The sequence below is a fragment of the Sminthopsis crassicaudata genome, chromosome 2, assembly GCF_048593235.1.
Source record: "Sminthopsis crassicaudata isolate SCR6 chromosome 2, ASM4859323v1, whole genome shotgun sequence".
Classification (NCBI taxonomy): domain Eukaryota; kingdom Metazoa; phylum Chordata; class Mammalia; order Dasyuromorphia; family Dasyuridae; genus Sminthopsis; species Sminthopsis crassicaudata.
Genome location: NC_133618.1, coordinates 390,386,428 through 390,400,539, shown reverse-complemented (window position 1 = coordinate 390,400,539; position 14,112 = coordinate 390,386,428). Strand labels below are relative to the sequence as shown.

The 14,112-nt window shown below is 32.2% G+C and overlaps 1 protein-coding gene across 4 annotated transcripts in view; it reads right to left on the bottom strand.

Moving 5' to 3' along the window:
• NDFIP1 (Nedd4 family interacting protein 1) overlaps positions 1-14,112 on the bottom strand; it is a 51,588-nt gene that overhangs the window by 24,735 nt on the left and 12,741 nt on the right. For 2 of the 4 annotated variants that reach the window (XM_074291690.1, XM_074291691.1), the window contains exons 2-3: positions 3,261-3,348; positions 786-914 (exon numbers count right to left, since the gene is read on the bottom strand). In XM_074291690.1, coding sequence (XP_074147791.1) covers positions 786-914; positions 3,261-3,348 — 217 coding nt within the window. The remainder of the gene's footprint in view (positions 1-785; positions 915-3,260; positions 3,349-14,112) is intronic. The other 2 variants (XM_074291692.1, XM_074291693.1) reach the window with 1 other exon arrangement.

Below are 14,112 nucleotides of genomic sequence, written 5' to 3'. Positions count from 1 at the left end.
TTTAAAGAAAAAAATATTCAATAAGCTAACCTGATGCATAAAAGTAATACCACATACCAAAGAAAAAAAGAAAATGGTTTAGAAGATTATGGTTTCCCTTCCATTATAATTAAGAAATAATAATTTTCACTATTAACTAGGTAAATGCAAATTAAGACAACTCTGAGGTACCATTTCACACCTCTCAGATTGGCTAAGATGACAGGAAAAGATAATGATAAATGTTGGAGGGAATGTGGGAAACCTAGAACACTAATGCATTGTTGGTGGAGTTGGGAAATGATCCAACCATTCTGGAGAGCAATTTGGAACTGTGCCCAAAGGGCTATCAAACTGTGCATACCCTTTGATCCAGCAATGTCTCTACTGGGCTTATATCCCAAAGAGATCACAAAAGAGGGGAAAGAACCCACATGTACAAAAATTTTTGTAGTGGCAAGGAACTAGAAATTGAGTGGATGCCCATCAGTTAGGGAATGGCTGAATAAGTTATGGTATATGAATGTAATGGAATATTATTGTTCTACAAGAAATGATGCGCAGGCTGATTTCAGAAAATCCTGGAAAGACTTACATGAACTGATGTTGAGTGAAGTGAGCAGAACCAAGAGAACACTGTACACAGTAACAACATGATTATGTGATGATCAACTGTGATGGATTAGGCTCTTTTCAACAATGAGGTGATTCAAGGCAATTCCAAAAGACTTGGGATGGAAAGTGCCATCTGCATCCAGAAAGAGAACTATGGAGACTGAATGTGGAGCAAAGCATAGTATTTTCACCTTTTTGTTGTTGTTGTTGTTTGTTTGCTTGTTTTTTTTTCTTTCTCGTGGTTTTTTCCCTTTTGATCTGATTTATTTTGCGCAGCACAACGAATATGGAAATATGTTTAGAAGAGGATTGTTTGCTGTCTTGGGGGAAGGAGGGAAAAAAATTTGGAACACAAGGTTTTTGCAAAGGTGAATGCTGAAAACTATCTTTGCATGTATTTGGAAAAATAAAATACTATTAAAAAAAGAAATAACCGATCTTTTAAATAAATGGTAACATTCATATCATAATAAAGTTCTAACTTTTAAATATATGCATTTTGCACATTATTATGAGGAGTCATTATTGGATAAAAGATTTAGAGATAAAGAGACTTCTGAAGTCATCTAATCCAACTCTCTCATTTTACAGACATTGAAATTGAGGCACTTAAAGAGGTTAAGAAGCTTAACTAAGGTCACACAGGCAGTAAATGACAGAACCCTGATTTGAAAGTATATCTTTGGACTCCAAATCCAACACCATTTGCATGGAGATTAGTACTGTCACCATCACAGAGATAAGGAAACATATTAATATGATTTAAGAACCACAAGACTTGAACTCAAATCTCATCTTTATTACTACTAAGAACCCATAAAAGCCAATTAAGTTTTGTAGGCTTCAGTGTTATTATCTGAAAAAGGAAGTATCTGGAATAAATGATCTCTGAGGTCCCTAACTTATATTACAAGCTGACAGGTCTAATACAATTGAAGAACTATATATAATAAAAAGTTGATAACTAGGGTCCAGAATTCAGAATAAAACCAATTATCTTTCTTTTCTCTTTTTAAAATGAGAAACTTCATGATCACTGCCCCTTATTGTCAAAGGCTCAAAGAAAAAACATTAAAAAAAATTTTTAATGTCTCCCCACATTCATGCTTAATTAATTAAATTCCTACAATTCCTGTGGGAACTAAAAATAGCCTACAATTCAACAAGATTATATTTTCCTACTTAAAATTTTTTTTTCATGTTTACTGAAGTTAGATAAGTTATACAGTTTCAAGATCTATGCAGCTTGGCTCTTACATTATTGTACTGACATTTTAAAAACTATCTGTATGTTTTTCTATATACTATTATTCTTTTCTACTGAAAACATAATTCATAAGAAGATATGCTTAAAATAAACTTATAATTTATATTTCTAAATTATCCTATTTCTATAGATAGTGCTATGAACATGTTTAAAATGTACAATTTAAGATGTTTTAAATATAATGTTTAAATAGCTACTCCAAGATGCAGCTAGATGGCGCAGTGGAGAGAGAACAGGCCCTGAAGAAAGGCGGACCTGAATCCATATCTGGGCTCAAACACTTAATACTTACTAGCTGTGTGACCCTGGGCAACTCATTTAACCTCAATTGCCTAGGTTACCCCCTCCCCCAAAAAAAGCTATGCCAAGCTCAATGAAATTTAGCTACAGGTTTTCCCTACAAAAAGCCATACCACTACCTAAAAGAAAATGCCAAATCAATAACCAAATATTGCTTGATGTCTTAATGATGAACTAAGATTCTGAGATCTGAAAAAGAAAGGAGTTATAGAAATAAAGAGCCATTAGAAAATCTGCTTCCAATTCCAAAAGACATGGAATCCATTTTTAACACACCTAAACAATACTTAATACTACCTTATTTAATAATAATTCAATAATACTTCATACTACCTTAAACTCTATTGCAATTATCCCAACAATATTTATCAGATACAATTGGCACTGCTCAAAATTCAAAAATATAATCCCTGTTTAACTAGCCAACCATCTCAAAGTCTGCCTACTAGAGGCCAAAGCACTCAAAAAGCAAAATAATCTGAGACTATAAAAAAGTCCCTCATACTTCAAAAGTGATTGAGGGCACCACCATATTACAGCATAAGCTATTAACTTACATTCATAACCAAGACTCTAACTTATCAAGAAAAGGTTAACATATGTTCACTCTATATTTTGGAAATTTTTCCTGCCAAAATAGTTAAATTTTTAACGTTGGTACTCTTGCTGATATTTAAAGGACTAAATTTTAACCTACTCAGAAACAGATTGGCCATAACAATTTATCTTCTAAAGACTCTCTAGATAAAGATTCTTACTCTTTAAAATAAGAATCCGGTTGTTTATTAACCAACTGAAAATTTTTACCAGTACTCCTTACCAAAGGAAAAAAACCAAAGCCCTCTAGCCCTCTGGTTCATTTTCAAATAGCCTCAGTTTTGCTCTGCCTCTCCTAAACAAATAAAAATTTAATGAGGCTAGCCCAAAAAGCACTATTCAAACATTTTCCTTTCCCCTAATTCCAGATCAGTTTAAAAAAAAAATAATAATAATAATAAAATAAAAAGATAACAAGGCAATCATTTGTGATGATATATTAGAAAAAGAAATTTCCCTGGGGAGTAAAAAGAATGAGGCAGTTCAGTCCTTTTCCACTTACTTGCACTCTCTGCAGAGATGCTGCTGTATGGGGGAGGAGCATCACTAGCAACTCGCTCAGGCTCTCCAGACTCTTCCTCATTCTGCAACTGAAAACAAATTTTATTTTAACAAATTCACAATAATTCAAAGTTTTCTGATATAGTGACATGGATGTATGTGCTTAAATGTTTACTAAATGAATGGTTCACTCTTACTGGAGAGGCTATCAATTAAGGAAAATAAAACAATATGCAAACCATTCTGCTTGGCTATTTCCCAATTCAAGTTCATCGGATCAATTTTTTCATATTTATAATTTTCAACATTTTAATAATGTCAAATAGCTTACACATTCTGCTAGGTTTGACCAATGATTTAGCTTCATAGCAGACACTTGACAATGAGACTAAATTATTCAAAATATTCAATTATTTTCATTTTTGTTTTGTTCAGAACTTATGATTTCACTAGGAAATTCTGGTGAAGAAGTCCCTTCTACCAATGTAAATTTTTTACTATTCTGCATTCACAATCTGGATAAATTATCTAGGTTACTAGGAAATCAGATGCCTTATCCAGAGCACATGGGGGCTATAAAACACTGGGCTGTAAATCAGAAATTCCTTAGCTCAAATCCAGCTTCAGACATTTACTATATGTGAGCCTGAACAAATCATTTAATCTCTCCTTGCCTCAGTTTCTTCATCTATAAAATGAAAATAATAACACGTATTTCCCTGTGAGACAATAATATCCATATCTTGTGAGAATCTAAAGAGATATTCATTGTAAAGCATCTTACACAATAACTGTGACATAGCAAGCACTATATAAATGTTATTGTTGTTATTATCATTAATGGAAGCCAGATATTCCTGAACTGGAGCCCAATCAAGGCCAGATATCTACCCAATACAGTACACTGCTCCTACAACTTTTTAGCACATATTTCAAAGCACAATTATGTTGTTCAATTGTTGATGGATGAGAGTAGTGACATCTTAGAATAAGAAAAATTAGTTTTTAGCTTTTCCAATAGGCTACATTGAGCCATTCAGTTTTCCTTTTCTCCAACACTATTGATTTATGAATTGGCTGGTGTTAAGAAGGCAATGTAAGGCCATGAAATATGTTTAACTCTATGTAAAAGCAAAATTATTTTTGAGGATCAAATATTTAATCCCAACTTTACTATCATTTTGGAGAATTCACACCTATGATTTCAATGAAAGTTGGGAGTTCCCCTTTAAATGAACTCCCTTGATGAACGCAGAGGTCACTGTTCTGCAAACTGCTTTCTAAGTTAAGTGACTTGTCCAGGGTCATATACCACTACATGTCAAAGATGAGACTAGAATCCCTAATTTACAGACCTCTTTATCCTTATACTGACATGCTTGATCCAGTAAGCCAGGTTCTCTAGTCTTCATTATTTTTATTTTATGAAGACATAAAAGAAAACAGTGACTTTGCATAATATAGCTTCATAATAATTTTCCTAGAAACTACTGAAGTCCACAGAATACAAATAATTTTACATTCCATGCCACTAATTACAGAAGACAGAAGTTTCCTAATAATCTTTAAAACAAATATATGATCATCTCAACTGAAAAAATGAGATTTCTAAGAATAGATATTTCCATCTCCTCAAAAAACTCATTGTCTTCTTTTTGAAAATATAATACAATGCTCATTTCGATAGGAAGTACAACAATCTCACTATAGTGATATTAGTACCTCCACTTTATCCAAATTCAACAAATATTTATTAAATGTACTATGTACAAGGTACAATACTAAGGTTAGGAAAATAAAAGATAAATGTGACCACAGTTTTTCTCAAAGAGTTCTGTCTATAAAGGGAGTGAAATGAAGTAGGAAAGTGGAAGAATGTAGGATTAAGTGCAAGGATAAAAAGTTCTGAGAAATAAATTTAGGAAATTAAACTGTTTTCTTTTAGTGTATTCAAGTTTCACATAGATTTATCTAATCAAGCATCACAGTCATAGCTCAAAAACTTAATTCCTAAAACCTAGCACTGTGGAATTATATGTTATTCAGCAATATATATCTAATTAGTATTTTCCTTTATAGAGTGCAAATATAGTAGTTTCATTGTCCTGAATAGTAAATAAAAAGAACTTATAAAAAAACTTTATAGATCCTTTTCCATCTTATATTTTTTCTAGTTTCATTCTTAATAGCTTGTCTCTTGGAGCTTGTCTCAGGAGGACAGTAGTTTCAACAAATTTCTTTAAAATAGTTTTTCTCTCTACTGCTACCCCCTATTTATTATGAAATATTATGTATACATAAATTTTTAATTACTCTTATCTTTAAGATTTTGCAAACCATATATACTGTCAAAAAATGTATAATTATAAAATTAAAAAAAAAAAACAAGATCTACCCCCCCCAAAAAAAAAAGATTTTGCAAACAATTTTATAGATAAAGATTATATCAATTGGCTATCAATTCAGTATCCACAGATCATGGGATCACAGCTTGGAAGATAGAAAGGACCCTAAAAAGCATCAAGCTTAAATCTTGATACTTTACAGATAAGAAATCTAAGGCTCAGGGAAGTTAAATGCCTAGAATACACAGCATGCATTTTCACATAGAATTTAAACTATGTTTTTTTGATTCCAAGTCCAGGATTCTTTAGTCACACACTTCACATTGCCATTCTATTCAACTCTGAGTAAAAATGATGAAGTTGTTCTTGCAATAAATTGCTCTGGCTTATTTTTCTAAGAGTGATTTAGCTTAGGTTAAGTTTATACATGTTTTTAATCTCATCATCCTTAGGCATTCATGGCAAGCATATATAACTTTGCACTGAATGACTCAAAAGATTTTCTCTGCTGATCCTACTGCTTCATATTGGTGGCAATATATTTGAATTGTAGTATATTATTTTTTTCTCAATAGTATTTTATTTTTCCAAATACAAGTAAAGACAGTTTTCAATATTCATTTTTGTAAGAATTAGTACTATATTTTAACATGTGAACTAATGTATGAAGCATGACAATTTGCAATACATACATGAGAATTTTAAACTAGATTTGGGCAGACTAACAAGCAAAAACCCCAACATGAAATACTGCTGCTTTGTAGCTATAAAATGTGACTCAATGTTAAGTTCTACAAGAGCTTTAAAACATGATTTACTTGTTTGTTTGTTTTTTTGGACACTTTTGCAAGATGCTGAATGTGAAATGTTACTATCTCAACTGTACAGATTTAGTAACAAAGCAATGGGAAAACCACTTGAAAAGAAACAGGTAACAATCATTATTTTCTTTAACTTTGAAATGTTAGTATCATAGTTAACAATTTCTGCTGGAAAATTATTTGAATAGCTTACTTAGTTCATATTTTCATAAGTCAAATTTCATGTTCAACTACTCTATTTTAGCTTAGCATCATCTCTTCTTTTAAAATAATTTATTACTTTGACAGACACTAACAAAATGAACATTTCCATATACAGAAAGAAAAAAAGCCAAAAATAACTATTTTAAATTGTATCACTATTCCATACTGCTTGTATTTTTTAACATAATGAATTCAGTAACTAGTTTCAAAGCTATATCTTTTCATCCTCTGAACTTCCTTCTATTTTTTTGCATTCTAAAAAACTGCTTCAACACCTCTTTTTTCTCCTTCTTTTGGTTGTCATTAATCTCCTTTGTAACAAATAAGCATAGTTGGGGGGGGGGGAAGTATAGTCAAGAAAAACTAACTTTTATATCTGCCAAATATAAAAATGTATTTCTCTTTTTAAATCTTTAGTCCATAACTATGTCAGGAGATGGAAAGGATACTGCATCACTAGTCTTTCAGAATTATGATTGATCACCACTTTGACCCAATTTTTTAAAAATACATTGTATAATGTATTAACATAATACTGTATAAACTCTTCTACATTGCTCACTATTCTACACTGGTTCATATACATCTTTCTAAGATTCTATAAATTCATCCCTTTTGTCATTTCTTTGGTATGATAATATTCTACCCATTACATTCACATACCATAATTCACCTACTTGTCATCTGATTAGCAATCCTTTAAGTTTCCAGTCCTGTGCTACACTAGTAAGCACTACTAATAAGAAAGACAACATTAAGAACACTAGATCTATTGTATGTAACTTATTTAGAAATAAAACCCAACATTATATGTCAAGCATTATACATTGAATTTACAAAGCCCTTTCTCATTTCTCTCCCATTTTAAATCTAAAGTAATTGGAGTCATGGACATTGGTTGTAAAGTAAAATTAACTATAATAACCTATAATTTTTGCTAGATAGGAAATATTTCTATTTGCTTTTGAAAAAAAATTGTGACATAAAAATATTTAACTTCAGAGGAGGATTTTGATGCTCAGAGTAATTTATAATTTTTAGAGATATAAGGCAATTTTGCTTGAATAATCTACTCCTTTGCTTAAAGTGATTAATTTTTTCAGGACATAAGAAAATTAAGTTTTATTATCTGCTATAAGAAATATAACTAGGTATATTAAATACAATGATTTTAAAAGTCATCAAATTTTTAAGTTTTTAAAAGTAGAAAAATTAAATCAATAAAGTTCAGTCCTGAATTCAACAGTTCTTCAAAACCAAGGATTTTGTGAAGTAGAAAAGTTACTGGATTTGAAAAAAATTTTTCTTTGAAGTATTATATAAATGTTATTATTACTATTATAATCAATCCAAATAATCTTCACTATGCTTCATACTTATGTGAAATAATATACAATGCTACTCAATCACCCATTATAAATATCCTATTCTATCTGAGCAAAATGTACCCTTCCAGAGTACTATTTCAATAAGTCCCCTCACGTTCAGTTTAGTTTCAGAAAAGTAGTTCACTTCATGAAAGCTAGTTTACCTTGCCTGTATTCATACCTTGTAAATAAAAGAACAGACATTTGAGGTCTTGAGTTTTATTGTTTATTTCTTTTTTGAATGTTGTATTCGTCAGGTTCAGCATGTCAAGACCAAAGCTTTCATTAACCTACATGAGATTTTGTCTCTTGTAAATTAAAGCCAATTCTCTACTGATATTCTTTCTCTATTGTATCTAGCTTGGTAGAGATTATATACAGATACCATGAAAATAATACCTGTACCTCTAATGTCTTCAATTTTTTGCCCAAAACTTAACAATTTTTAGGGATGTTTTCTAAGTTACTACTCCATCTCCAAAATTACTAAAAGATTACCTTTCAACTTTTTACTTTTTTAATATAATAGTAAGATATTATTATTTTTAGGGATTGCAAACCAGTTACTGCAATAAAGTGCCTATTAAAGGTAACACTTTAGAAATGCCACTATTTATAAGATCATAGATTGAGAACCAGAAGAAATCTTGGATATCAAGTCCAGTCTGCTTTTTCACTGAGGTCCACAAAGAATAGGGTCATAAAACCAGAAAATACTTTTCCTGGCTTCAAGTCCAGGACTCTACTATACACTATACCATAATGATTCTCTAGTTAACTAGGGCAAACATGATTTTTGAATTAATTATACACAACTGCACCAAAATTAACACATTATCCTTTTTTGGGGGGTATTTATTAACTATGACAAACTTTCCCCCTAATTGTTCAACTTGAATATAAGCAAATTTTCCCAATGGGCCTACACAGTTCATTTCTAAAAGACCACATATTTAATCAGTGAATTTCTCTGAAAAGCAGAATATGTAGCAAAATCATCTTTAAATTTTTTAAAAACAAGTATTGAAACCTCATTCTACAACATTGGAGATAAGGCAGTCAACATTCTGTACCTTAGCAATGAATTTAAATTAAATGAAATTAGTCTCATTACTTGCTGAAACAACTTGTGGGCTTACTGGGCAACACATGAAATGTTACATTCTGCATAACCTGTAGCTGTAAATAAAAAAATGACTAATGCTCCACTCACAATTGCAGGAGCTTTACCCACTTCACTGTTGCTTCCACTAGTTTTAAATAGGTATTGTGTGTGGGGAGGAAGAGGCTTTTTCAAAGCAACTAAAACAATCATCTTTTAAAATATTTCTTCTTCAAACTCTTTTACTCCTTAGATAGACAAAGTGGTTTTGTGGAAAGAGTTTTAAATGTGGAATCAAATGATCTCAGTTAAAGTTCTTTTTCCACTACTTTGCTATCCTCCACAAAAATCCTATTCCATAAGTTTCTTTTTTATTTTTCCTGAGGCAATTGGGGTTAAGTGACTTGCCCAGGGTCACATAGCTGGGCAGTATTAAGTGTCTGAGACCAGATTTGAACTCAGGTCCTCCTGACTTAAGAACAGTTGGTCTATCTACTGCGCTACCTAGCTGCCTCCATTCCATATTTTCATCATGACATACAGCATTCACTCAAAGATTCTCAAAGGCAATATTGACTGGGCCCTGAATTCTATCAAAGAAAGTGAGTGAATTGGATTCTAACCAGGAAATACCATCTATTCTGCTATGAGACTATAAGTTATTCAGCAAAATTATTTCCAAAGACTCAAAACTCAAGGAGCAATGGTGAGATATGTGGTGACTGTATGACTGTAGCATATTACCAAATAATCTGAAGTAAAAGATTTTGTTAACCAAGAAATGTGTGACTTTTAAAAGGAGTCAGATTAGTAACCTTTCAAAAGTAAGCCATAATAAAGTCTATACATTACACTAGTTCCTCTTAATTTTAAAAGACTTAAAGGAAACTTTCAGCCTGTTAGGTAGATCCTTTATATGAAGGAGACATAGATAAGTGTTACACAGGATAAAAAATCATGTATGGATTGCAATATACACCATAGGAAAGAATAATCGATGAGATCAGTCCCATTTTAAAACTGTACACCTCAATATTTTATCCAAGTAATTAACTGAACTTTTAAAAAGGTAGGATTGAGGAAAGGAACAACAATCTACCAAAAGCAAGGGTTATTCTTCGATGAAGAATGGATAATATTAAATAGGTTAAAAAATTGGGAAATTCTGACAGAAACCATGAACAGAATTGACCAAGGTAAACTTTCAACTCTTTCTAATAATTACAATTATGATCTCATTAGAATTCCTAAAAAGTCTGAACTTTCAAACACAATTAAGTTGTTACTCTTGAAATTTTAAATAATTTCCAGATACTTCACCTGCTAAATGAAAAGTATATAATTATGAAAAGTTGTAGGTGATTTTACATTAAATATCCTCTAAGTCAACAGAACCCACTAATCTGAACAACAAGAATATTTGTCGTTTTCTTCACAATAACACACAGTCTTAATGCACAAAAATTAAAATTAAAGGTCAAGGAAAACAATTTTGAAAGGAAAGGGGGAAAAAAAAGTTATTGGGTCTTTTTCGTTGACAGGTGAAAGAGACAAAAAGACCTAAAAAATAAGCCATATTTTTACAAAGTTAACAATCTAGAGTTATTTTCTCTATTTTAGTACATAGAAATATTAAATTATATTTAAAACAATCTTAATAAGCTAATTTCCACTAAGTGCAAATGAAACAAAATTTTCCTTGCATTAGCACAAAGATGCTCTGAATTCATCACCAAAATCTAAGTGTTCATTAAAAAAAAATGAGGATTTATGTGGTAGAAAGAATGAATCATCACTTTTTCACATAGACTAGCTATGCCATGATGATAGTAGGCCAATATTTTCCACCTGAAATGGCATGTGATATCCTTTCCCCCCTTTAATTTCTTTTCAGAAAAAAGAAAACTTGGGTTTTTAGAAGACATGGTTCAGAAAAAAAACTCTTTAAAAGATTTTAAAAAGATAACAAATTTTAACTTCCAATGAAAAATATACATACTAAAATATGTAAACAAGAAAAGAAAAATAAAAAAGCCAACAGACTGTAAATCATTTGTAAACTTTTTATTTACTATAGTAAGTTATGAAAAGCTCATAGTCTCTATTTTATGAGTGCTTTAATCTTACCTATATATTACTCTTACTGTCATTATAAAAAGTAAAAAATTGTAAAATAAAACTTGAATAAAAATGGAAAGGACAAAATTCAGTCTTCACTAATATAACCTTTTAATTATGTCATCTTCTACACTACAGGGATTCTTAAACTTTTCCTACTTGTGGCCCCCTTTTCACCCAAGAAATTTTTATGTGACCCCAGCTATATAGGTATGAAAACCAGATGTATAAATCAAACATTTACTGATAATAAAGCATAATTTTGTAACCCCCACTGTTATTCAACCCCATACAAGTTGTAACCCACAGTTTAAGAAGCTTTGCACTAAGAGACATCTATGTTCAAGAATTACTTCCTAGTTTGCAAAACTGTAAGGGCAAGTTTTTAAAAAATGTAATCTGCCTAAATTACAATGTGTTCCCGTAAGAAGAATATTTGTGAAGTGGGAAAAAAAATCTAGTAAAGACCTATAATTTCATCAAAAACAGTATAGTATACTGGAAAGAACACTGGATTTGGACTCCAATCTCATTTATTGGTTGTATGGCCCTGAACAAGTTCTTAATCTCACTAAGCCTCAATTACCTCATCTATAAAATGAAAGTGTTGGATTTAACCCCAAAAATGTCCCTTCTGGGGGTTATATGTCCTTCTAGGTCTAAATTTATGATTCTATGTCCTTCATGTGCCAGATTATGTATTAGATGATGGGGAACCCATGAGAAAAATGAAACAGCCTCAAGAAAGCTTATCTTAAGGAGGGAAGGGGAAGGCAAAGATGAAATGGAAGGACACCAACCCCTGTCCCTTACTCCTGAGACCGTGAGAATATTATCTTTGTTTGAATTCTGCCTGTAGTGAGGACTATGTTACCAACTTTTCCCTCCCTAACGCAGGTGGTATTTTCTGTTTCCAATTGCAGGCACACATGGCTCCCAGATGTACCACCTTAAACCTTATCTATCACCAAAGACTTTGATTACTTCACAAGCATAAAACTTAAAGAAATACTGTCTCCTTGTTAACCTTTGCAACCTGTCTGGGAATGGAATTTTTAGTGTGACAAATGTTTTAGAGCATTCCTGTGGTTTTCTTCTATAAATATAGGTCCCCAAAACTACTCAGGGCTGACTCCCCTGTTCTGGTGGGGCTCAGTCACTGGCCAGCTAGCAATAAATGCTCTTAAATTTACATTATTTTGGTTGTCCTGCATTTTCTCTTACCCACGCATTTCAAAGAGATGACATTTACATTAATAAGTATGTAGATAATAAATATAAGGTAAAAGTTTTTTTTTTTTTTGGGGGGAGGGATTAAAAAAAAAGAAGAAGAAGAAGCTTCACATAATAGGTAGGACCTAAGCAAAGTTTTGAAAAAACAAAGGATTCTAAAAAAAGGTGAGTTAGTGATGCTGAGTGAAATGATTGGAGATCATTGTATACTTCAACAACAATACTGTATGATGATCAATTCTGATGGATGTAGCCATTTTCAACAATGAGATGAACCAAATCAGTTCCAATAGAGCAGTAATGAACTGAACCAGCTACACTCAGCGAAAGAACTCTAGATGATTACGAACCACTACATAGAATTCCCAATCCCTCTAATTTTGTCTGCCTGCATTTTTTATTTCCTTCACAGGCTAATTGTACACTATTTCAAAGTCTGATTCTTTTTGTACAGCAAAACAACTGTCTGGACATGTATACATATATTGTATTTAATTTATACTTTAACATATTTAACATGTATTGGTCAACCTGTGTCTTGGGGGGGGGGGAGAAGGAGAGGAAAAATTAGAACAAAAGGTCTGGCAATTGTCAATGTTGTAAAATTATCCATGCATATATCTGGTAAATAAAAACTATTAAAATTTTTTTTTAAAAAAAGTGAGTTAGGTATGCATTACAGATATAGAAGACAGCCAAACTTCAGTCAGAAGTAGGGAGAGGGGATATGTGTGAGGAACAATAAGAAGTTGAGTTTGGCTCAACTGTGGGAAAGGTAAAAATAATATATAATGAGACTAAAAAGGAGGGTAAAGGCAAATTATGAGTCCTCAACTGCCAAACAGAGGAATTACTGAATACAAGAGTGACAAAAGTCAGAGCTACAAATCCAATTATGTAGGATGGAGAGGGAAGAGACTTGAGATGGGGAGCAATGAGATTACCACAGAAGAACACTACAGTGAAAAGAACAATCGAAGGATCTGGATTCCTATGTCATCCACATGATTCCAGACAAGTCCCAACCTCTACGGGCTTCAGTTTCCTCATCTGTATAGATGAGATAGCCTTTCAAGTCCCCCTAGCTCTGAACTTGAGACAATTCAAACCTCATCTGCTAGATGGAGCCTTCACAATCCTTCTCAATTGCTACTGACCTCTTCAAAGATGGCCTTTCCATCTATTTCGTATATGTCTTAGATGTACTAACTTAAATAAATAAAGGGTTATAAAACTGTGCATACACTTTGTTCCAGCACTGCCACTAGTGGGTTTGTATCCCAAAGAAATCCAAAGAAGACGGACCCCCGTGTACAAAAATGTTTGTAGCAAATCTTTTTGTTGTGGCAAGGAACTAGAAATTGAGTGGATGCCCATCAATTGGGGAATGGTTGATTAAGTTACAGTATATGAACGAAATGGAATATAATTGTTCTATAAGAAATGATCAGCAAAATGATTTCAGAAAAGTCTGGAAAGACTTATATGAACTGATGGTGTGTGAAATGAGCAGAACCAAGAGAACATTGTTCACAGTAACAACATGATTATGTGACAGTCAACTGTGATGGATTTGGCTCTTCTCAACAATGAAGTGATTCAAGGTAATTCCAAAAGAAAATTATGGAGCTAATGAGGGTTGAAGTATGCTTTTTTCCCCCTC